We start from the raw sequence: 25,120 nt of genomic DNA on the forward strand, positions 1-25,120 counted from the left end.
AGACTTTGTGGGGGGGGGGTTTCTTCCCAACTTTTTATTTTGAAAAATTTTAAACTTATCGGAAAGTTTCAAGAATAATGCAACGAACATCCACATATGCTCCACCTAGCTACACCAATTGTTAACACTTCGCATGTTTTTTCCCTTGACCATTTGAGAGTTAGTTGCAGACACATGCTATTTCACTCCTAAATACTTCAGCAGGTATCTCCTAAACACCAGGCCATTTCTGCATAATCAAGGTATAATCATGACTCTCAGAAAATCTTACATGTTACAATACTACTATAGTCGACATTCAAGTTTTCTCAGTTGACCCAAGAATGATCCTCAACAGATGCTTTTTGTTTTTTGATCCTGGGTGCAATTTAGGATCACATTGCTCTTGGAGTCATATCTTTGTCTCCTTTAATCTAGAACACTAGCCTTTTTCTTAATATTTCATGAAATTTACATTTACGAAGAGACCAGGCGGTTGTTTTGCAGAATGTCCCTCAATTTGGATTGTCCCTCAATCTGATTGTTTCCTTGTGAATAGAGAGAAGTCACTTTTTTGGCAAGAATGAGCATGTGATGTCAGTCTGTACCATCCCTGGTGATGTCAAGTTTGATCACTCGGTTGAGGGTGACTTCTTTGATGTGAACGTACCCTTTTCTCTTCACTAAGTAACCTGTGGGATGACACTTTGGAACTGTATGAATGTGCCAGGATCCACTGCGGAGTGGCTGGTACCGCCGCATCCGCCGCCACGGCCCCTCCCCTGGCAACGGTAACTAGTAGCCTACGCGCCCTCTCGCGAGAGCGGGCCCCTCGCGGACAAAGGTGCGGTCCCCCGGCCTGCGCGCCCCACGTCAACCCCCGCCCGTCCCTGCGCGCCGGGCCCTGCCGCGCACGCGCGTACTCGGACGGTTGGAGATGTAGGTCCGACCCCGGCGCGACACTCCGGCGCAGCCGCGACGCGGGGCTCGGGGCGCGCAGGCGCCGCGGGCGTGGGGCCGCGCAGGCGCGGACGGCGTTGCTCTGAAGAAGACCTTCTTCGGTGCCCTGGCGGAGCGGGCGCGCCCTCCTGGCTGAGCGGACAGGTCCTCCCGTCGGAGGTAAGGCGAGCCGGGGCCGCGGGCCGGCGGGCCGGCGGCCGGCGGCCGGGCGGGGGCGGGGCGGCGACCGGCAGGGCCCTGCGGGAGGAAGGGCCGCCTAACGGGGCGCGGGCCCGCGGGCGGGGTCGGCGGGTACCGGCCCCTCGGGTGATGAACCGCCGCGCCGCCACCTGCTCGCGCCCGCCTGGCCCCCAGGACTCTCCGGGCGTCAGGCCGGACGGGAGGTTGGTTTCGAGGGAAGTCGGGTCCTCGAACCCCGAACCCACCCCCGCCCCCGGCTTCCTCCCCGGCATTGGAGTCCAGCATCAGGAGGGCTCTTCCACTCCCTGCCGCCGAGGGGAGGATGCTGAATGTGCACCTTCAAGGGGCGAGGCGAGCTGACGGTCCCGTTAGTAATCCTGTGAAGCTGGGTTATAACTAACCCGCCACCCCCCACCCCCCGACTGCGGCTCCTGCAACCCCGGTGCGCTGTGCGTGCCCACGGACAAGTGCATTTGTAGTCATGGAAATGTGCGGAACGTGACGTCTCCGGGGCTTCTCGAGTTTTTGCTTGATCATACCAGCAGTGCACTTCCCATCAGGATCCTGGGCCTGAAAAAGTAATCTGGAACTAGGCAAAATTGAGGTCCAACCCCCTACACGACTTTTGCAAAGTGTCTGGCAGGTCGTTTTGAAAAAGAAGCAAAATGCTAAAAGACTGTAATGGGTCCCTGGATGGATGTTTCTAAACATTTAAGTGTATCTTTTCTCTTGTCGGTAGAGAAAAAAACCAGACTGTAAAACCTTAACATTTCTATTTGAATACGTAGTGCCTGCGTTTTAGACTGAACTTCGGGAAACATTTCAACAGATACCGGCATCGGTTGTGGTCATAAAGAGTAATATCAGATTGCAGTTGGCAATGTGTAAAAAGCCAAAAATTGATCCTTTGAACACAAAGGACTGAATTGTAAATCAATTGCTCTGGGAGTGAACTATGAAACCTTGTGGCTTAGAACAAAGCTTTACGATGCTATGAGTCAGTACATTTATCTCCTCTCACCTTTAGGCTTTCTTCTTAACTTTATATATATTTTAATACTCTGTTCTCTTAACATATCCTAATATCTGTCATGGTTGACAGGTTTAGGTTAAGGGACAAATTTTAAGTGAATTCACAATTACGAAGTGCACTATAAAGTGTGTGTAGTGTTCAGGTGTGGTGGAATAGGCAGAAGCTTATCAGGCCAGACTAAGAGCTCGGCCAAATAGAAGTAAATACCTTCGGTTGTGTAGGTGGTTCAGGGGCTAGCTGGTGCTCTGGATGTTTCTGGTGTAGTACTGGGGCCACTGGGGTTGCTTGAGGTGGTTCTACGACCTGTTGGATGTGGCTTTTGAAGCTGCTGCAGGAAGAGGTTTCCCGTGGTGCACAGGGCAAAGGAGTGGTATGTCCAGCAGTGTCGATAGGCCTGAGATTTTGATGTGAGGGTCATCTTGGCAGTAGAAAGGCTGGCTGAATACTAAGTAGGCAAGATGAAAAGTCAAGCCCCTTGGGTTTTGAAGGCTGTAACTTTAGAGTGTATACTGATTTGGGGGAGCAGACTGCTGCAGGTAGACCCTGTCCTATATCTGGTTACTAGGTAAGATTATAGCACTTTATTTTAAGAAGAGTTTTGAGAGAGGGCATACTCTGGGTGAATACATTTCAATTAGTGTGGTAATTCTTAAGAACTGAATGTCAGAGCGGCAAAAACGGTAACCCCGAAGATGTTTAATTGCATCTGTTTTACAGATCCTCAGAAAATTTACCTTGACACCTTACACAGCTCTTTGCCTTTATAACAACCCAAGAAATGTTTTTCTAATGTACATTTTTGCATTTTTTTAAAAAGTAAAAGTCCAGTTTAACAGAGCATCTCCTTCAGCCTGGGAGAAATTTCTTTTCTTTGCAGTGCAATCAGAAAGATGATCTTTGTGAATCTCATGAAAAACCCTTTTATCCGCTAGCATTCTGGAAAGCTCTTTTTAAAGGAGCAGCATGCTTTCTCTCAACTTGGCTTGCATTAGGGCATAAGCATTAAAGACGCAAAGGAAGAAAAAACTATATACCTCTTCTCACAGAACTAAACAGCTGAACTGTGAATAACTACTAAATAGTTACTTTTATTCCCTTGTCCTCATTTTTCTTCATAAGATATGTGTAACACACCGACTTACTGTGACCTAGGAAAGGCTGCCAAGGATGTCTTCAACAAAGGATATGGTAAGTATGCTATTGTGAATTGCCAATTTGGGGGTAAGCATTAGTACTGAATGCCTACTATATGGGAGATACTGTGCTTAGTAAAATGAGGTTAAGTCAGCATTAATCTATTTTACAAGATTTAAGGGGATCACCATTAGCAGGTTACTAGACTTCTGTTTTTAGAGGTAGAGTCCCACAGGCATTAAAAGCTGTTATGTACATTAACACATGCATAGCATTTGCATATTTAATATCATCTGTCAGGTGAAATCATATAAATCTGTAATATGTGTGCCTCCTTTGGTTAGCCCTGGGGACAGCTAACGTACGGGGTGTAGTTTTCCTCCTCCAAGTAATGGCAGTATTTTCACGAGGGTGAAGACACAGCTTTTGACTTCTTTGGAGGAACATGCAGTGTTTGAAAGCAAGTGGACATTTATTTTTAGTTTTAAAAATTTAGTCTTTACATTTAAAATTTTTTGTGCTGTACACATTTGATTTTTTATTAACTAGTAATGTTAATTATATATTTTAAGCTTGTATATATATACATAATTTCTAATAATTTTGGTTCTTAAAATAGTACATATTCCTTTCATCCATTTGTTTTTTTAACTTATATTTTCATAATATGTCATTATTTTGAGGGACTTAGAAATTAAACTTAAGTTATTTTGTTATAATTCAGTTCCTTGTGGAACTCTCACCTAACAAGAATACTGAGTATTTTCCATATGGAATGTACTATGGACTATTTTCATAATTTCTAAGTTGCAAAGACTGGAGTGCATGTCACATTTTGTACATTAATTTTTTGTGTGTGTGTGTGTCTAGGATTTGGCATGGTCAAAATGGATCTGAGAACCAAGTCATGTAGTGGAGTGGTAAGTACTTAATATATATATATATATATATTTTTTCAGTTAAATAATTAATTAATTTTATTTTCGGCTGCGTTGGGTCTTTGTTGCTGCACGTGGGTTTCTCTAGTTGTGGCAAGCGGGGGCTGCTCTTCGTTGTGGTGCACGGGCTCCTCATCGCGGTGGCTTCTCTTGTTGGGGAGCACGGGCTCTAGGTGCATGGGCTTCAGTAGTTGTGGCGCATGGGCTCAGTAGCTGTGGCTCGCAGGCTCTAGAGCGCAGGCTCAGTAGTTGTGGTGCACGGGCCTAGTTGCTCTAGGCCCGTATATGGCATGTGGGATCTTCACGGACCAGGGATCAAACCCGTGTCCCCTGCGTTGGCAGGCGGATTCTCAACCACTGCACCACCAGGGAAGCCCCTTAATATATTTTTAATAGATGTAGCATAATTAACTTAAAGGAACCTGTTTAAAAATCATTGTTTAGTCAAGTTACTTGAAACGACATAGTTTTGGTGCTATGCTGTCTTCCCTACAGCTTTGTCCTGCTCTCACATTTCAGTGAGCTGCTCAGCCACTTGAGCTCAAGGACAGTCAGGTTGAATTTGGAGGGAGACCCTTTGTGTTTGTCATAATAAGAGTATTCTGAGTCTTATTCTCAGAAGATACAGAATATATGTATACATATGTATGTATATATATATATATATATTTGACCCATGCCATATCTTTATACTTTCATGAATATGTGTATGGACACTAAAATCTTTGCTTCCCTTGTATTGGGTTCATGCAAATTTTGTTGCCCTTTTGCAAAAACAAATTAATTTTAGTCTCTGTCCCTTCATGATTAGTTGAAACAAATGTAGAAATGCATGTAGAAGATTAGTCTACAGTTTTTATTAATGTTCATAAAGTCTTTTTTACTGGAAGTTAAGAATATGGTAAAGGATATATCAGTGTATTATCAAAGCATCACTAACCAGAGCTTTCTTTAAGTAAGTCTCAGCAAATAGATCAACTTTACCTTCACCTTATTCTCTGATTTCTCTTTATTGGCTGCATCTTTTTTGTTTGGTATTTACCTATTCAAACCAGCACAAATTTTATTTCTGGATATAATGATTAAATTAGAAGGGCAAGAAGCATGTGGAGTGTTTATGGTGCTTTGTCTTATGTTTCATATAGTCCTGGTTTGTCACTATGATTCTTTCCCTGGGTTTTCTAGCAGTAAATAAATATGTATGCAGCTACCTTACTAGGATTGGATTTTGTTATATTGTCTATTAAAATAGAAAAGTTATACTCATTTTGATTAGTACTTCAGAATTTGCTCAAGGTAGGTTTGTGTTGCAAAAATCAACAACTAAAATTTTATCTCCCTTTCATGCTGCTGTTGTGTGTGAATATTCATTCAGATGGTAAGAAAAACAGTATATTTGTGTGCTTGTTTTTATGGTTGCTCTTGTTCTCTGGTACTGATTGAGGGTAAATTTCATCCACTGCTCCAAATTTTCTCGATCGTATCTTGGTATTTTTATGATATGCTATCTATAACAGTCACATTTTCATGATTGTTTTGTTGCATACTAGCATTTAATGCAGAACCGTAGATGTTATGTGCATGTTATAAATATATTTTGCACTGTTTGAGCTAATTATGAAATCAGACAAAAACTGAAGCAATTGTGAGCCTGGAACTCAACTTAGGAAAATTCTAGCCTTTTCTTTGAGATTTGTACCTCTGGCATTTTAGATTTTTGACAGAGCTTCAGACTAAGAAATGATGATAAGAAAGAAATATAGACTAAATACTCTTTTACCTTTATTTTTTGCACCAAAATTAAGGTTTATATTTGCTATACTTGCAAGTTTATGAAAGGTAAATGTGAAAAATGAAACACTAGGTAGCTGGATCTACTAAAAGAAAGTGATGTAAACTATTAAACATGACTAGCATTTTATCGTGTTTTACCGAGGCCTTGCCCTTAGTGTGCAGTGTGATATTCTCTTTGAAAACTTTCTGCGTGGTGTAGATAAACAGATCACAGTTTCCCAGTTGTTTCATCGGCCTGTAGAACGAGCGTTAGGGGGCAGGGTTGGTGGGGTTTCATTACTGTTGGCAATATTTCAGAAATGTTCTTTAAAAACGGGGCCAATCAGAAACGTTTTTTTCTTGACAGTTCATAGATTGACAGTGACAGGTGTTGACTGTTTGCTTCCCCTAGAAGGAGATCTATTTCTAATTGCTTATTGTCATACGACTGAGGGACACCTAACTGGGAGGAGGATATATTTTAAGGCATTCATAGTAACTATTTGACAGGGAAGAAGGATAAGTTACAACATTCCATTTTCTTGTGAAAAATGGGTACTTTCAATTGAAATTGTTTATGCTGATAGTCTTACGGATAGTTTTGTGGACAAAAGCAATAAAGTTTTTATAACAGTGTGAATGTACTTAATGCCAGTGAACTGTACACATAAAAATGGTTAAAATGGTAAATTTTATGTTAAGTGTATTTCACCACAATAAAAATAAGGCTTTTTAATGCATTAAAGTTCTGGCCCTATTAAAAGGGGGGCAATCTAGGGCTTCTAGTGTTTGGGGATTTTTAAGGACTTTAAAGTTAACTAATAGTTCAAAAGGTATGATAGAGAACTGATAGTCTTTTTCATGTCATGAAAGTACATATTTAAGATTCAGTATTTTTGTCTTTTTAGAAAAGGCGTTTATTTTCAGTAAAGATATTTTTCTTTTAAACGAGAGATTCCCATTTAGTAAGAGAGTATATGGCACAGAAATATCAGTAAGAGAGGTGGAGTAATGGGAAAAGTGGTGAAAAGTGAGTTGTGTTGGTTTCTGCCATATTGAACATTACTTTCTGGAATGAATATTTTCTATCTGATGAGCTGATTTTAAAGTAATTATTTTTTCTTACCAGGAATTTTGTACTTCTGGTCATGCTTACACTGATACAGGGAAAGCATCAGGCAACCTAGAGACCAAATACAAGATTTGTGACTATGGACTGACCTTCACCCAGAAGTGGAACACAGACAATACTCTTGGGACAGAAATCTCTTTGGAGAATAAGGTAAGAGAGCGTTGGAACTTATTTGTAGGGTAAAGTTATCTTGGGGATAAAATGATGAACAAATCCCCAAGATATAATTTGAGATCTTGCGCCCTGTCTAGTTTTCGTATTTTTTCTCTGCATGTGGCCTTCTTTGGTATGTTTTATGTTTCTAGAAAGTAAGGTTTTGTTGCTACGTACATAATTATGATATCTTTTGTTCTGACCAGTTCTAAAATACTTACTGTTACACAGCTGAGCCTCTCCTGAGTAGACCAAGCTATTTGTAGTGATCTAATTTAATTTTGTTTTGTAATCATTGCAAAATTGACTCCACAGAAAAGTGTTTCTAAAATTCTTGAATGTTTTCAAAGAGAAAATCTTTCAGCAGTTATTTGTCAAGTGCCTGCTACATTCAGGGCACTATTTTTTGAAGTATGTTTATTTGCACATTACCATATATAGATAATGCATATGTATGTATAGCTGAATAAATTACTTAGGTTGGCTTGTTAAATGTCCAGTTATAATAATTTCAAGAGAGTATCACAGTTATTTTGTTGTATTGGGATTTTGTGGTTTTGTACTCTAGTTTACATTATTGGCTATAACAGGATTTGACCTATATGTTTTAGCCTTTTTTTGGGTGAGAGAATCATGATGAAGCCTGGGGGTGAGGGGAGTGGGATAGGGGGCAGGGAAGGAAGAAGAGGCAATTTATTAAATCATTTAATATTTGGCTTTCTTTAATGACTTTCTTATTTGTTAGAGAGGAAGTTAGAGAAAACTTTAGAATTGGTTTTTCAAGTCAAGAAAAGAATTAAAAATTTCTGATTGTTAATTTGAAATCTTTATTTTTCAGTTGGCTGAAGGGTTGAAACTGACTCTTGATACCATATTTGTACCGAACACAGGGTAATTATTCCCAACCCCATTTTCTGAAATGGTCTTGTGGCTTGAAGGGATAGAGAGGTCTAGGGCAGGGAGCTGCAGGAGGAGCTCTGGAGGTGAGGGGCACTGAGACCTGTGTGTGCAGGAGGGAGGGTGGGACCCTCCCTGAGGACACTCCCTATGTGACACTCAAAGAGGCACATAGTAGAAAAAATTTAGGAGCTAGAGGGGTCTGAGACGAGATATTTTTTAAGCTGTCCTGGAGATTCATGGATGTGATGTCTTGCTGAGAAGTTAACATCTTAAGAGGAGTGTAGTCTCCTGGCACCAGAACACTGCAAAGAATAGTTCCACTTACTTGATTTCTTAGCCTTTATAAATCCCCCAACTTCTCTGACTCAGTTTTTTCATCTGAAAAATGGGGATTATGTTGTTTCCCACCTGCCTGTCTCTAAAGGACAGGCGCTCGACGGGGGCCACGTGGCATTTCTCCTCCACTGTAACAGCAGGCGCGTCCTTCCTGCTACACACCTGTGTTGTCTGCAGGACAAGCGCAGGACTACTAAGAACTGATTTCGTGTCTTCAGTATTGTCCTTCAAAAATGTACACTTCTGTTCCATCCATCTAACATTGTCCAGGGAGAAAACACTGGCCTAAGGAAAATAAATATGCTTATTAAAAAAAAAAGTACACTTCTCTCTATGACAGGTTAATAGTTTAGAAGTCTGTCGGGTGTTACCTTTTGTAGCATTTGGAAACATTTAAAGGAATTTGGTTTCTTGTATGTCTGTATACATACACATTCAGATTATTAATTTGGTACTGAAATATCTTACACCTTTTTATACTTACGCTTTCATGAAATTAATCATGAAATACCCTATCATTTGAACTTACAGTGAGGAATAGGTAAAAAATAGTATATATATTTCTAATCCTAACAAAATTACATTTGTAGAGCTGTCATTTGAAACATTTTTACTGTATATGTGCCACCTGCCAAAACAGTATTTACATTATGGGAGAGGAGGGATCTTACCCTAAAGATTTCTGGACAGCAGTGAAAACTTGTACTGTTTTCATTTTTTTTTTTTTTTTTTACAGAAAGAAGAGTGGGAAATTGAAGGCCTCCTATAAACGGGATTGTTTCAGTGTTGGCAGTAATGTTGATATAGATTTTTCTGGACCAACCATCTATGGCTGGGCTGTGTTGGCCATTGAAGGTTGGCTTGCTGGCTATCAGATGAGTTTTGACACAGCCAAATCCAAACTGTCACAGAATAATTTCGCCCTGGGTTACAAGGCTTCAGACTTCCAGCTGCACACTCACGTGTGAGTGTTCATAGTTCAGAGTTCCTCCTTTAGTGCCGGCACAGTTGCCCAGAAGGATGGTAGCCATTAGCATGAGGAGAAGGTTGGAAGGGGTGGTGCTGGCATGACGTCATGCCTTGGTGGACATCCAGCCTCACTGCGCCGCTCGTAGTCGGCAAAGCGCTGCAGAGTTAGTGCACTTGGCGCTGGTGCTGTGCCGCTGGCAGTTGCTGGCCTCTGAGCCTGTACCCCAGCCACTGGGATGGAGGGAGCCCGGGGCAGGTAGAAGGGATCCTTTGGAGGCGTTCCTGCTTCCTCCGGTTCCCTGTTCATCTTGTCAGTTTCTAGAAGCAGGTCTGTTAGGATCATGAGCAACCCCCTAATTGATCTGAGCGTCCTGGAGCATCCCCGGTGTAATTCTCTGGAGGTTTTCAGGTACCCTGGTCAGAACCCAGTTACCTGGGTTGTATTCAGAAGTCCTCAGAGCAGTCCTGGGTTCAAGTCTTAGGCTGTTGGTTACATGGATTTGAACTTTTAAACTGTATTTTATGTCTTGGCCTACTGGGCACTGCTGCTGTCCCAGGAAGAAAAGCGTCAGCTCTGTGTTTTTGAAGTGTTGCAGATTGCTTTCCACTAGACACTCTATTCCACTTATGGTGACTAAAATAAAGTCGCTAGTGGTGTAGAAAGAGGCATTGAAATTGATGAAACAGTATTATGAAAACTCAGGAACTGACTGCTGAGGTGCTCTGAAGCAATACGTCGCGTACTTCCCTGGGGCCATGCACTGTAGCTGTTGTCTGGAGGGTGCTCTCTAATGCTAAGGTTGTGTTTCGAGTGAAGTCCAGAATTGGCTTGTACTACTATATATTATTTTTCGCAGAATCTTTATATAACCCTACTTTGGAGTTTCTAAATACTGTGAACATCTCAGAGACATACAGTTCATACTTCCTTGAGGTGTCTGCCTTTGTGCACAATTGAATTGTGTCTAAGAAATTCATGTCATGTGGAGGAGCCAAGTAAATGAGTCAGATGTTACTGTGCTTTAATTAGGTGGCTATAAATCACATAACCGGTTTGTTGGGAAGTCAGCTCTGCTAGAAGTCTGCTGAAGTCTGTAGCTGTAAAATAAGACCCTGATTTAGGTAGTCTTAGACGTTGTTTCCATGTTGTAACAAACTAGATACTAATGACTTTCCTTGTGCTGTGAACACAGGAACGACGGCACGGAGTTTGGAGGCTCGATCTACCAGAGGGTGAACGAGAAGGTCGAGACGTCAGTGAGCCTCGCGTGGACGGCCGGCAGCAACAACACCCGCTTCGGCATCGCCGCCAAGTACAAGCTGGACTGTAGAACTTCCCTATGTGTAAGGACGGGCTGCAGATCGGGTCTGCTCTTGGGGTTTCGTCTGAGTCGTAAATGGATGCTGTGATGTGGTTGTAGTTGGCATGTTCTTTATCAACTTTGAGCTACTCACTGTGTAGTGAAAAGAGCATATACCTGAAGTCAGGAACTGTGGGTTCTAATCTTAGTTCCTCCTGTATTTGTCGTCCGGCCTTCTAAAGTCATTTTATCTCTTTGGCCTCAACATTTTCTGATCTATAAGTTCCTGGGTTTCGATGACTATTCCTGTTGTCATTGGTAATTCTTGTTAATAACACTAATTGAGCTCTTAAATCTCAGGTCCTGTGCTAAGACTTTATGTGTATTATCTCATTTAACCCTCACAACTACTCTATTTGGTGAGCAGGATTACCCTCATCCGCATTTTATAGCTGAGGGAGCTGAGACTTAGAGAGGTCAGGTAACTTGCCCAAGGTCACACAGTAAGAGACAGTGCCAAGATTTGATCCCAGATCTGTCTGTCACCAGAGTTCATGCTCTTACCACTGTCGGAGGTTGTAAAACTGGTAACTCAAAAGAATGCAGTTCACAGGAGGGGTGTTTGGCTGCACAGTGTTTTAAAATTTTGCTCGAGGCCTTTAAGCATGCATTCTCAAGGTCCCCTCTGTCCCCTACTGACTTCTTAAAAGATTTATCTTTTATTAATTAAGTTTTCAGTTTTACTAATTCTGGATTGGTCCTAAGGTGTTTCAGCTTTGGAAATCTGATGCATGGAGTGGTTGTGTTGGACTTATATACTATGAAATTGATTGTTTTCTAACTGTTTCTATTTCATCTCCTAATCTTAGGCTAAAGTGAATAATGCCAGCCTGATTGGACTGGGTTATACTCAGACCCTTCGACCAGGTGAGTAAAGGAGTGAATAACTATGGGCTTGGGGTAGAAGGTGATTGAGGAATAATGAAAATAACCTACAGGCAACCTGCAATCACGTTAGGTTGATTCAGACCGTCTTGTAACATTTGGTTGTTCGAAGTAAAACAGATGAAGCACTTTTGTTTAAAAAAGTATTTTTGTACAGTAAGTTCCCTACATATAAATGAGTTCCATTCCAAGAGCGCATTTGTAAGTCCAGTTTGTTCGTAAGTCCAACAGAGTTAGCCTAGGTATCCAGCTAACACAATCGGCTATAGCACTGTACTGTACTAGGTTTATAATACTTTTCACACAAATAATACATAAAAAAACAAGCACAACAAATAAAACATGTTTAGTCTCACAGTACAGTACCCTTCAAAGCACAGTAGTCCAGTACAACAGCTGGCACACACGGGCTGGCATCGAGTGGACAGGCAAGAAGAGTTACTGACTGGAGGAGGGAGAGCAGGTGGGAGATGAGAGCTGAAAGATCGTCAGCAATAGGAGATGGAGGGCAAGCGGCCATTTCCCTCATGGCTGACGGTGATGGCACAGGTTCTGGCTCCTTGCTGGATTCAATTCTGTCTACCCTCTTGAAGAAACGATCTAGTGATGTCTGGGTAGTACTGTACCAGCTACATCACCACTGCTTTTATGCTTGCTTCTGGACATGCTGGGCTTGAAATAGAGATACCGCACTACTGTATTCTATACTGTACAGTAAAGCGCACAAAAGCACAACCACCTGTAGAGGATGCACACATGTGACAATGTACGCCAGACACGTGAACTAACTTACATGACTGGACACGTGAACACACGTTCGCATCTTTGAAAGTTCACAACTTGGAGGTTTGTGTATAGGGGACTTACTGTATTCCTGATAATAACTTGGTTACTGTGGCTTGTGAGTTTGGTTGATCACTCATCATTCTTAACCCTGAACTCCAAATAAAGCGTGCCATGACTGTGCTTTACGGATCAGGTGGCCGTGGGTACCCTGGCATCGAGTTAGTAACAGAGGTCATCTCATAGCCAGCTGTAGCCCATGCCGTTGACTCCACCCATTGTTTCTAGGAAATGCAGATCTGATCGTAATGCTTGTTACAAGTGACTGTGGTGTTTGCTTCCTCCTAGGAGTGAAACTGACCCTGTCAGCTCTGATCGACGGCAAGAACTTCAGTGCAGGAGGGCACAAGGTCGGGCTGGGGTTTGAGCTGGAAGCTTAATGTGCTCGTGAATAAAGCATCAGCTCTGTCCCTGGAGGGGAAGAGAAAGGAACCCACTATGTTTTGGCCTTAAAATTCTTCTGTGAAATTTCAAAAGTGTGAACTTTTTCTTCTTCCAAAGAATTGTAATCCTCCTCACACAGAAGCCTAGATATCGAGTCCAGCCTAAGGGAGGTGTGCCTGAAGGCATGCCCGGAAGTTGTCATGTCCGTGCCACATTTCAGTTCAGTTCCGCGGTGTTATTTTCAGTGTGTTGCTCAGCGACAGTGTAGTGTCATGTTACAAAGGAGATGACCCGACCCTCCAGTTGTCCATCACGTCCTGCATGTCCCACACCACTTTTTCATGACCTTGTAATATATAGGTCTCGGCGGTAGTGGAATCTTTCGTTTTGCGTCAGAATAAATAAAATGAACCCATCACGTTTGGAACATAATTGCTCATCTCACTTGCCAGTGCTGGTTTCTTATATTTGGTGTGACTGATGTTGCTGTGGAAAACGCTCATCCGTGGGATTTGTGTCTGAATCATCTGTGCTGCCGCCCGTCCCCACCACCCTTGTTTACCGCCCTCCTGCTGCTCTTCTGCGGTCAGGCCGAGCTGTCAAAACCGTGCGTTTTGTTCTGGGGGGTTAGAAGCACATCTGCCGAGGTCCTTGCTACCTGTTGCAGTGTGAGAGACTGTATCCTGTTGGTAGTTTGTAAAGCTGCTGAAGGAGAGTGAGCGTGTGAGTGGATGAAAAGAGGGCAAAGGGAAGAGTACAATTGGGGGAAATGCTGCCCGGGAGAGGCTGGTGGGCGGGGCCCCAGCTGGATGGGGCGCATCCGTGGCCCGCCCGGGCATCAGGACAGTGCTTTTGATGACTAGATCTAGAAGAATGATGGCCAGAGGATGGAAATAGCAGTTGAGAAAAGAAATGAGTAGACTATCATGTCTTCAGGGCTTACTGGTAAATCATCTCTCTAAGAGTAGAACTCCTTTTGAAAATCTTTTTTTTTTTTTTTTAACAAAATATGTGCTGGTTGCTACAGATTCCGTCAGTGTGGACATAAATAAAAGTGAAAATTCCCATTCCTCTCTCCAGTCCCTCTTTCTTCCACTGCCACTAACAGTTTGACATAGGTCCTTGGGATATTTTTCAGTGTCTTTAGAGATTACATAAATATCTATCTATCTATATAAAATGTTAAAATGCGTATCTTGTCTTGCAACGTACTTATAAAGTTAACAGCAGAGTCCTCTTTCTGTTTGTATAAATATGCCTCATATTTTTTCTTTTGATACTTTTGTATAAATGTGGCATTTATTTGTTCCCCTTTTTCCTATATCCAGTCTGCTTTACAAAGAGTGCTGCGTTGAATATCTTTGTCCGTTTATCTTTGTCCACTTCCGTGAGTATTCCCATGGTAGCACTGCCCAGTAGAACTTGCTGTGGTGATGAAAAGGAGGTATGTCTGCACCGTCCCACACGGCAGCCACTAGCCACGCGAAGCTGTTGAGCGCTTGAAATGTAAGTAGGTCAGTGGAAGAACTCAGTTTTTAATTCTATTTCATTTAAATTACTTAAAAAATTGAATAGCCACATGTAGGGGCTGTCATATGAGAGGTGCAGGTCTACAGGATCGGTTTCTGGAAGTGAGATTGCTGAGTCATAGGTTGTGCACATTCGATAAGTAGTACAAAATCGCCCTTCAGAAATTCTGTACCAATCTGTGTTTCTACCAGTGGTGGTGAAGAGGTACCCATTTCCCCGTGTCCACAATAACGCCGAATGTCATCAGACGTCAAGATGTTTACCAGTTTTAGAGGTGAAAAATGATACCTTGCTTTAATTGCATCTCCCTAATGGCCAGTGAGATGGAGCTGTTTTCGTATGTTTACTAATCATTTATAATTCTCTGATTTGCCTATTCAAGTTCCTTGCTCAGCTTCCAGATGAGTCATCTTAAAAACAACTGGACACGATTGCTTTTGGAAAATTGCAGGGCTGCAAGGTGTTTCCCTACCACCACCAAAGATGACCTTTACTAGAATCCAAATTCCAACCACCACTTCTTATGTCAGAAGATATCTGTGATACCAGCCACATGATACAGTTTCATCTTCTCACTGTCTTTGTGGGTTGAGCCACCATTACAGGAGATTAAGTATAACAGAAAAGGAAAAGAGAATGAGGGGCGTAAACGACAAATTCATTCTGTGTTGTTGACACCTGTACCTTCCAGGGAGAACTCTGTGCAGACTGAACGGGGATGGGATGCTGAGCTGGGCTGGCGGCCGCGCCGGGAGCTCCTCGGGTTAGAGGGGTGTGGCTGTGGACGTGTCTCTTCAGTGTGGTGGTGTTTAGGGGCGGTGGACGGAAATGATGGGGCTGGGGCATGAGGAGGTGCAAGGAAATGCTGCTGAGATGCTCCCCTAATTAACTGCTTCATTACTTACCTGATGAGGTTGGTTGTACTTGCGGCCTGAGTTAGATGGGAAGGAGATTGCTGTAGGTCGGTGCTTTATCCTTCTTCCTTTTAAGTGACGTGTTCTCACAGAGCTAAAGAGCCATACTTGGGGTTGATCCAATAACCCAGACGTGAACATAGGGACGTGAAGTTCAGCCTTTATTCCGCAGTTTTACTGACTCATATTGCTGGCTGGGCTGTGGTCTGAGTACCCTCGTCATTACATTGTAGCAGAAAGGAAAGCACATTTATTAGCTTCTGTGCCAGGCCCTGTCCTGGTCACCTACGTGACGTACCCTGCTGGCTGCTCACACAAACAGCTTGGCGTGCAGTCGCCCGGGAGAGGAGGCCATGCCAGGGGTCCTGTGGAAATCCTCACTACTAGCTCTCCTTCCCTGTAAAATGCACCTGAGCAGTTCCCCGCTCCGCTGCCGCCCCCGTCTCTCCAGTTTAGCCTTGTAACTCCTGTGGCCACTCATTTATTTGATCTTATTTAATTTGAAAAACGGATCCATTCAGGACCCGGCTGGGATCCTCATTCTTGAGCCTTACCCTCAAGGTAGCTTATTTGCCCTTCAGTGCAGCCTGGGAGCAGAGAACCAACATTCTGGTTTAGACACGTCTTATGTCAGGTGGTTCTTTGATTCGGTGGCTCCGTGCCTGGGAATTTGCCTTAAGGAAACCATCAGAGATGCACACAGATGGATGTCCATGGTTTCTCACTGCAGTGTTCTGTATAATAGAGACAAATTGATCACTGTGCAAATGGGGGTGATGAAATGAACAGGGGATGATGGTATGTCTCTCCATTAAGTGGAATATTACTCAGCCATCAAAAATCATGTTTTTGAGGAGTAAGAATCATTGAGGATTGTTCACAATGTTACACAGAGAAAGCGAGGTGAAAAACTAATGTCAGTTTTATTTAAGAAAAATTTTTATGCAAATATTGGAGAAAATACTCCAGAATATTAATGTTCATTACCTCAGGAAGGTGGGATCATAACTAATTTTTATTTGTTTTATGTTTTACTACAATTTTTCTGGTTTTCTAAAGTGAATTTCTTATTTCTGTAACCCGGGGCAAGCTCTCCTAATCAATGTTGTTGTGAAAAAGGCAGAGGTCTCCTCACGGGCCACAGCAGGCAGCGTATCTGGCAGTGGTGAGTGCGTTCAGGGCTCAGCAGAGGACGCACACCCCGGTCCCAGGGTCCGTGAGGCTGGCCATCAGCCAAGGCAACAAACACCAGTGGTTCCTGCTTTCTCCCCTTGGGAAAGTTACCCAGACAGAGACATTGAGCAAAGTGTTGATGTTACTCATGATGAGAAACTAATAGGCATGAGGTTTTTATTAGATTTTGTAAGAAGAGATGAAAGTTCACACACCATATTTTAAATATTAATTCCCTCTGCAAGAGACTGTGCATCGCTAATCCATCATCATAGTCTGAGCATAACTGCTCAAAGGGCAGAGGACAATCAATGTCCTGAAGCTTCATTTAGTTACTAAGTGTCTGTGCTTGGAAGCTCACTGCCAACTTGGCCAGGCTAAGGTTCGAGAACCTGGGATAGAAGGAGCCCTGAGAGAGAGCCGGGGCTGTTTGTGGGCCACCCTGCCGTTTTTCTGCACGCATATGCACATGGAGCCCCCCTTCCCTTTAAGCCCGCAGCTCTGTGTGCTCTTGGGTCAGTTCCCTTGGCCTCTTCCCCTTTAGAAACAGCACCCCTGTTATTTATTTATTTTTCTAACATCTTTATTGGAGTATAATTGCTTTACAATGGTGTGTTAGTTTCTGCTTTATAACAAAGTGAATCAGTTATACATATACATACATATATCCACATATCTCTTCCCACTTGCGTCTCCCTCCCTATCCCAGCCCTCTAGGTGGTCACAAAGCACTGAGCTGATCTCCCTGTGCTATGTGGCTGCTACTGTTTTACGTTTGGTAGTGTATATATGTCCATGCCACTCTCTCACTTCATCCCAGCTTACCCTTCCCCCTCCCCGTGTCCTCAAGTCCATTCTCTAGTAGGTCTGTGCCTTTATTCCCGTCTTGCCCCTAGGTTCTTCATGACCTTTTTTTTCCCCCTTAGATTCCATATATATGTGTTAGCATACGGTATTTGTTTTTCTCTTTCTCACTTCACTCTGTATGACAGACTCTAGGTCCATCCACCTCATTACAAATAACTCAATTTCGTTTCTTTTTATGGCTGAGTAACGTTCCATTGTATATATGTGCCACATCTTCTTTATCCATTCATCTGTTGATGGACAATTAGTTTGCTTCCATGTCTGGGCTATTGTAAATAGAGCTGCAATGAACATTGTGGTACATGACTCTTTTTGAATTATGGTTTTCTCAGGGTATATGCCCAGGAGTGGGATTGCTGGGTCATATGGTAGTTCTATTTTTAGTTTTTTAAGGAACCTCCATACTGTTCTGCATAGTGGCTGTATCAATTTACATTCCCACCAACAGTGCAAGAGGGTTCCCTTTTCTCCACACCCTCTCCAGCATTTATTGTTCATAGATTTTTTGATAATGGCCATTCTGACCGGTGTGAGATGATATCTCATTGTAGTTGTTTTGTGTTTTTGTTTTGTTTTGTGGTATATGCGTCTGCGGTACACGGGCCTCTCACTGTTGTGGCCTCTCCCGTTGCGGAGCACAGGCTCTGGACGCGCAGGCTCAGCGGCCATGGCTCACGGGCCCAGCTGCTCCGTGGCATGTGGGATCTTCCCGGACCAGGGCATGAACCCGTGTCCCCTCATCAGCAGGCGGACTCTCAACCACTGTGCCACCAGGGAAGCCCTCATTGTAGTTTTGATGTGCATTTCTCTAATGATTAACGATGTTGAGCATTCTTTCGTGTGTTTGTTGGCAATCTGTATATCTTCTTTGGAGAAATGTCTATTTAATTTGTATGGAAACACAAGAGACCCTGAATAGCCAACGCAATCTTGAGAATGAAAAACGGAGCTAGAGGAATCAGGCTCCCTGACTTCAGACTATACTACAAAGCTACAGTAATCAAGACAGTATGGTATTGGCACGAACACAGAAATATAGGTCAGTGGAACAGGATAGAAAGCCCAGAGATAAACCCACGCACATATGGTCACCTTATCTTTGATAAAGGAGGCAAGAATATACAGTGGAGAAAAGACAGCCTCTTCCATAAGTGGTGCTGGGAAAACTTGACAGGTACATGTAAAAGTATGAAATTAGAACACTCCCTAACACCATACACAAAAATGAACTCCAAATGGATTAAAGACCTAAATGTAAGGCCAGACACTATCAAACTGTTAGAGGAAAACATAGGCAGAACACTGTATGACATAAATCACAGCAAGATCCTTTTTGACCCACCTCCTAGAGAAATGGAAATAAAGACAAAAATAAACACATGGGACCTAATTAAACTTAAAAGCTTTTGCACAGCAAAGGAAACCATAAACAAGAGGAAAAGACAACCCTCACAATGGGAGAAAATATTTGCAAATGAAGCAACTGACAAAGGATTAATCTCCAAATTTTACAAGCAGCTCATGCAGCTCAATATCAAAAAAACAAACAACCCAATCCAAAAATGGGCAGAAGACCCCTGTTCTTTTGCCCTCCAGTTAAACTTGACGTTCAGGTTCTGCCTTCAGCCTTGGTCATTCTCCACCTCGACGCCCTGGGGGTATGTTGGAGTGAGGAGCTTTTTCGAATGCACTGGCCTGTCCTCCTCAGTGTAAGGGCAACAGCTCCGTCCGCCCTCCCTGGGGCTGTGAACAGACTGCGGGTCAGGACGAGGTGGCTTCGTCCTCACCACTGTGAATGCTACCTGACACTAGCTCGGGGCGACAGTGACAGCAGTCAGCAGTGTTGGGCCGGCTGCCCAGCCTGGGTGGCACGGAGGAGGGGGGCGCTTGTGCTCCGACCGGTCATTCTCCCCAGTGCAGCAGTCAGACGCACTCCCTACCACAGAGAGTCCGGAGTGTGATGCCGACGGTGGCCCATCACACGGAGACGTCCGGCATGTTCACACCTGCTGTGTGCGCTTTTAACCCTCCCTCCCTGGAGACATGGCCAGGCAGGCTCCCGGCTGGCGCTGAGTGCGGCGTGTGCTCCCTTCCACGGCCTCGAGCTGCTTCTCATCCCTCACCGCCCACCGCGCCCGTCTTCCTTCCTGGACGGCGGAGCCTCTCCGGACCTTTCCTGCGAGCGGCCTGTCAGACGCCTCTTCTCCGCTATTCCGCCGGCATCTAAAAGGTGCCATTTCCCAACAGAACCAGTGCTCTCACTGCCACGCTGCGCTGGGAATCTTCGCCAAATTCCTGCCTCTTCCGTGAAAGCTTCCCTTCCCCAGGCTCCCGGCCTCCAGAAACATCCCTCCCGGCGGCAGTCACCCTACGGCAGATTTCCTTTCCCAACGCCCCCTGAAGATGAGCTCCCAGAGACCGATCCTTCTATCCTCCTAGCCTTCTGTCCTCTAGCCTCCTGTGGCCAGGCCAGCACTTGGCACATGATGGGCGTACAGTGGTCGTTTACTGAATGAAGAAAGTGAGCCGTCAGGCAGGTGGGCCTGGTTTGGAGTTTCTGCATCCGGATTGCGGTCCTCCTTTGGCAGGTACTCATAGTTACCTGTGGCCATCAGAGCAGCACAGATAATTCCTGACATTTCTAGGAACTCTTTGAATTATGACATAATGAACATTCCATGAGGTGACTTCACTGCTGCAATTTTAAAAGTTCTGGAAAGAGGGCCGTGGCCGCAATTACATCTGAGCCCACTAGGTGCCGCTGTTGTCGCTGCCCATGGAAGATGTTGGCCCGGGGGTGGGGTCCCTGCCTTCTGTCCTGTAGGTCAGTCTGTCTCCTTCCTTTTGACCTCCTCCCTCGCTTCCCCAACACCTCCCAACTCATAGTTTGGAATCTACATTTGGGTTTGGTTTAACCTCTGAATTTCAGGCCTTGGGGAACAGGCAGCAAATCCATCCTGCTCTGGCTCTGTGGATGGTCTCGTTTTGTTCCAGGCAGTGGAGATTGAGAGCGGTTGCTCACCCTTACTGAGTCTGAAATTCCCTACTTAAAATCCGATTTAATTCCTCGTGTTTCTTTATAAAAACAGAATAACCCTCTCACCCTTTTTCCTGGGCTTCCTTTCCAAGGTCTTAATCGTGTTCCTTCTCTGACCCTCTCTTGGCCGTGGCACCGTCCTTTATCTAGAGACCACATTTGTGGACACGGTCTGACAGCCGCTGAACCGGAGGAAACAGAGATCCAGTCAGGCCCGGGGCTGCTCTGTCCTGTTACCATTGGGCTGCCTGAACTTTTTCTCATCCCGTGCCTCAGTTTCCCCAGTGGCTGGCCAGCTCCAGGTTTCAAAGGCCAATGTTTCAAAAGGAATGGTGGTGGGGTGACGGAGTGTAGGTGATTTTTTTCTTAATATGTTTCGGGGGCATTTCATTGTCTTTCCAGTAATAAAGGATGATGTACTGTAGAGGTATTTAGAAAGGTGACAGTCCGAGAACAGAGTTACATCCCCTCGTGAGAGTTTAACCACATTCCACCGGCGTCCCCAAGCCTGTAGAGAAGTCATTCTCCCCGTTCTTTAGCCTCTAGTTTTGCCTCGCTCAGCTTACCGCAGTTAATCTACTTTTCTTCATCACCTAATTCAACGATGCCCTTTGAGCGCTCCTGTGGGAAATCATTCTTGAAAAGTGGTAGGAGAACAGGCCCGTTTATGGAGCCCTACTGTGGGCCAGGCCTGGAGCGGCCCCTCTCCTGCCACTGTCCCAGGGACCCTCATGGCCCGTGTGGTCCCATTGCCCCGTGAGGAACGTGCGCCCCGGTGCCCCCCGGAGAACCTGGAGGCAGTGGGTGGGGCGGCCTACACACAGCCTCCTGTGAGGCCCCGCAGAGCCTGTGTAATCTTCCCTCAGGCGCCCTCTTCCTGACTCCCTCTGTACTTGGATAAGCTCGCTGATGCCACAGATCTTGACACTCTACCGTTTTCTGAGGGATGAGATGGTTTCAAATCTCTACTGTGCAGCTTATTCTGAGGAGACAGGGAGATCGATTCTTTAAATTATCTTCTAGAAAATGAACAAATGTGTTTACATATTTGCTCAGGAGGTCAGTTCATTTGGAAAAGCAGAGAATGATGTACAAGAACCTTGTCCCGGAGCTCGAGCTCCTTCTGCAGCCTGTGCTGCATGCAGGCTCTGCCCCAAGGGGAGGCCGTGTCCCCAGGTGCTCCTGAGCTGCACGCCACTGTCTCTGCACAGCGCAGTATCTGGTGATAGAGTCACAGTAAGGTGCCAGGGATGTGGGAGGGTCCCTTGTCCGAGGAGTGTTGGCATTTTTAGAGGAAGAGGCTGATTAACTCAAAGGAAAGACTATCAGGCATCCCCTCCCCTGGGTGGGGGGAATCCCTCCTCTGCCCTCATCCCAGTCATGTAACAGGCAGGGACGGGCAGCGGGGAAGGCTTGTCTCTGCACACAGCTTAGTCATTGCCTAGTCTCAGTGTTGTAGTCGGAAAAGATGCTTGATATGATTTCAATTTTCTTAAATTTACTGTGAATTGATTTGTGGCCTAGCATGTGATCTATCCTGGAGATTGTTACATGTGCGCTTGAAAATGGTGTGTATTCTGCTGCTTTGGGATAGAATGTTTTATAAACAGCAATGGACTGGCCTGAAGGCCAGTGTTTCTGGACTGATTTTCCGTCTGGATGATCTCTCCACTGACGTCAGTTAGGTGTTCAAGTCCCCTGCAAATACTGTGTTACTGTCAGTTTCTCCCTTTATGTTTGTTAATATCTGCACTATGGATTTAGGTGCGCCTATGTTGGGTGCATATATACTTACAATTGTTATATCTTCCTGGATTGACCTTGGATTAATCCTTTGATCATTATGTAATGTCCTTGTCTTCTGTTACAGTCTTTGTTTCCATTTGTATGGAATATCTTTCTCCATCCTTTCACTTTAAGTCTGTGTGTCTAGATCTTTTTTTTTTTTTTTTTTTTTTTTTTTGCAGTACGCAGGCCTCTCACCGCGGTGGCCTTTCCCATTGTGGAGCACAGGCTCTGGACGCACAGGCTCAGCGGCCATGGCTCACGGGCCCAGCCGCTCCGCGGCATGTGGGATCTTCCCAGACTGGGGCACGAACCCATGTCCCCTGTATCGGCAGGCGGACTCTCAACCACTGCGCCACCAGGGAAGCCCTGTGTGTCTAGATCTTAAATGATTCTCTTGGAGGCTGTCACTGAGGGCCCAGTGTGGGTGTGACCTTTGTCCCACCTCATATCCAGGGCCTCTGCGGGGCTGAGACAACAGCCTTTCTCCCAGGACACAGCTTGCAAACTGACACCGTGTCGTGCTGTTATTCTTCTTACAAAGTTTAGGAGGAAAGAGAACTTCTTGAATGCATGGTTTTAACAAAAGCAGGGACATGAAAGGCTTAAAATGCCATTTAAAAATCAGGGTGGGCAGGTTTCTTTGTGGAGAACTGTTTACACCTGGCCAGCTCTCCTCACCTCTTACCTTTCTGGCTCCAGAGGAGATGGACTCCTGCTGCAGAGACTGGAAGAGTTTCCTTCTGAAGCTCCTGATGCTTCAGGGAGCTGGGTTTTTGAGCTGCTTGAGCAAGAAGGGAGATAGGACATGCGTTCCTGCTGGGTCCTCAGCTCTGGACATGTGAGCTGCGGCCCCAACTCCCCTGAGTCTGGCTGACTTAAGAGCGAAGTGGGAAGACGGAGCAGAGTGTGACGGTCCCTTTAACAAAGGTCCCATGGGGGACCAGCCCTCCTGGCAGACGGCTCATCACCGAAGGCTCAATGTGTGTGAACGCACGGCAATTTTGGGATGGCGGGCTGTGCGGGCCATTCTTTCCTTTTCTCCCTCATGTGTACTTTCTGCACAAACATGTAGTAGTAGTAAAACAAGAGAAAAAAAGGTATTTGAAAAATAGAAGTAAACAAATTATAGCTTTTATTTTTGTGGAAACTTAATAAGAAACATTATATAGGTATTTAGAAAAAGACTTGAGAGGCCAAACTTTTGAGGGGCATGTTTTTATTATAAATGTAATATGGTTGATTAATGAAAAATCACAATGAAGTACCGAGAAAACGTTTGTCAATATAAAAGTTTTAGCAGCATTTCCATAGTTTCAGGCTCTAGCATTAGTCACACTTCCTCCCGCTATCGAAAAAGAAGACGCCAGTGGGGCTCCAGCAGCCCCACTTGGTGAAGGCCTCAAGGAACTCCTCAAGTCCAGTGTATTGTCTAACAGCTCAGCCCTCCCCACTCCTGAGCTTCCACAATGTCAAAGCACTTGCCTCCGTGTCTGAGGTTAGAGGTCCATCCTTCAGGCTGCAGGGGAGGAGGGGGCGGACATTTAAGCTGGACTTGATATGTAGTGCTCGATCACGCGTCCTCACCGCTTGTACCTTCTCTACACGGACAACAAGGAAGGGCCAAGATCTGGCCCGGGGCAGCGGTAGCAGCGTGGTGGCGGGGAGGGGGACCGGAAGTGGGACGTGCGCACGTGGGGGGGCTGGTGCCTCACCATACACCCTGCTCCAGGGCAGCTCAGAGCATGGTGGTCCTGCTGCACCCCAGGCTAATGGTAGGATTAGTGAGAAGGGGAAACAAAGAGTATGAAAATATAATACTGGCAAACTATTCCCCCGCTTCTTTGGTACTTTCCAAACTTCTCTGATCAAAAAAGGATAAGGGAAGCACACCATTAGAAAATTACAGTTTTAAGTATTTACAGAAGCAATTATGATATATTACATAATCAATACACAGTATATGAACAAATTCTTCAGTGAAAGCACTTGTGAACTCCTGTTCCAGTATTCAATAGCACACTGACACACATACACCTCCCGAATGGGTATCATCCATCCTGTATCTCACTTACGTTACAGTATATTAAATGGGGGAAAAAATACCGTTTTCCAATCTACACTTTCCTTTTCAAAGGTTCTTAAAATCTGCCACTGAAATCAGTATGTACAAAGATTTGTTGAATATCGAATCCTAGGCAAGTGTCTCCACTCCCATTTCGAGTATGTCTGAAATAGCACTACCTATTATTCTATGTATACCATATATATTTAATATATAAGTAACCGCACCATGTTATATCACCACGATACCAGTTTAGTGCACATGATTATGTACAGTAGTCAAGTTAGCTCTGGAGGACGACTCTACACCTGGGTGGACGGTGTGGCTTGGAACATCACAGAGGGTCGTGGAGGCGCTGGCGGGAGACAGTACGCAGCGCCCACACGCAGCCCGGCCCATCCCTCGTTTACCGGCTGGAAGAGGACCGGTCACACGAACGGAAGGATCCCGTACACGAGCAGAGCCATGACAGCAGCACTGAACAGCCCTGCTACAGGCACGGTCACGAACCAGGCCACAAAGATGTTCCGGAAGAGGCGCCAGTCCACGGCCTTGCGCGAGCGAATCCAGCCCACGGCCACCACCGAACCCACCTGGAGGGGCACAGGCGTTTCAGAGTCAAACCAGAGGCGAGACACAGTCTACACACTGGACCGATGTTAACTGGCTAATCTCAGAAATAAACTACACCACAGGATTCCCAATTCTTCCCCCTAAATTGGGTAAAAGCTTTTTAAAAGACTTTTTAGATTTTAGGTACAATTATTCCATTCAGAATACGGTTCTGAT

General features: G+C 44.7%; 2 protein-coding genes across 12 annotated transcripts in view; one reads left to right on the forward strand and one right to left on the reverse strand.

Annotated features, from left to right (window-relative positions):
* Positions 1-870: 870 nt before the first annotated feature.
* On the forward strand, positions 871-13,392 carry VDAC3 (voltage dependent anion channel 3). 2 transcript variants are annotated; one of them, XM_060085988.1, is made up of 9 exons: positions 871-1,098; positions 3,272-3,340; positions 4,157-4,206; positions 7,127-7,279; positions 8,121-8,173; positions 9,255-9,482; positions 10,681-10,831; positions 11,658-11,719; positions 12,865-12,943. In XM_060085988.1, the coding sequence occupies exons 2-9, from the start codon at positions 3,274-3,276 to the stop codon at positions 12,941-12,943; spliced, it is 843 nt and encodes a 280-aa protein (XP_059941971.1). In that variant the 5' UTR covers positions 871-1,098; positions 3,272-3,273. The 2 variants fall into 2 exon arrangements, with proteins under 2 accessions (XP_059941971.1, XP_059941970.1); XM_060085987.1 differs by having other exon boundaries at positions 884-1,098; positions 11,658-11,715; positions 12,865-13,392.
* Positions 13,393-23,449: 10,057 nt separating this feature from the next.
* The window catches only part of SLC20A2 (solute carrier family 20 member 2), a 108,134-nt gene continuing 106,463 nt past the window's right edge, over positions 23,450-25,120 (reverse strand). For all 10 annotated transcript variants that reach the window (XM_060085742.1, XM_060085750.1, XM_060085749.1 and 7 more), the window contains one exon: positions 23,450-24,924. In XM_060085742.1, the coding sequence (XP_059941725.1) occupies positions 24,760-24,924 (165 nt within the window). In that variant the 3' untranslated portion in view covers positions 23,450-24,759. The remainder of the gene's footprint in view (positions 24,925-25,120) is intronic.

This window comes from Mesoplodon densirostris, chromosome 20 (genome assembly GCF_025265405.1).
Source record: "Mesoplodon densirostris isolate mMesDen1 chromosome 20, mMesDen1 primary haplotype, whole genome shotgun sequence".
In the NCBI taxonomy this organism is placed as follows: domain Eukaryota; kingdom Metazoa; phylum Chordata; class Mammalia; order Artiodactyla; family Ziphiidae; genus Mesoplodon; species Mesoplodon densirostris.

Excerpts from the sequence above, each read along its gene's own strand:
- VDAC3 (XM_060085987.1), top strand. The coding sequence starts at position 3,274 with ATGTGTAACACACCGACTTACTGTGACCTAGGAAAGGCTGCCAAGGAT. Across the intron at positions 4,207-7,126 it reads CCAAGTCATGTAGTGGAGTG|GAATTTTGTACTTCTGGTCA; the intron begins GTAAGTACTTAA and ends TTTTCTTACCAG. Across the intron at positions 10,832-11,657 it reads ACTGTAGAACTTCCCTATGT|GCTAAAGTGAATAATGCCAG; the intron begins GTAAGGACGGGC and ends TCCTAATCTTAG.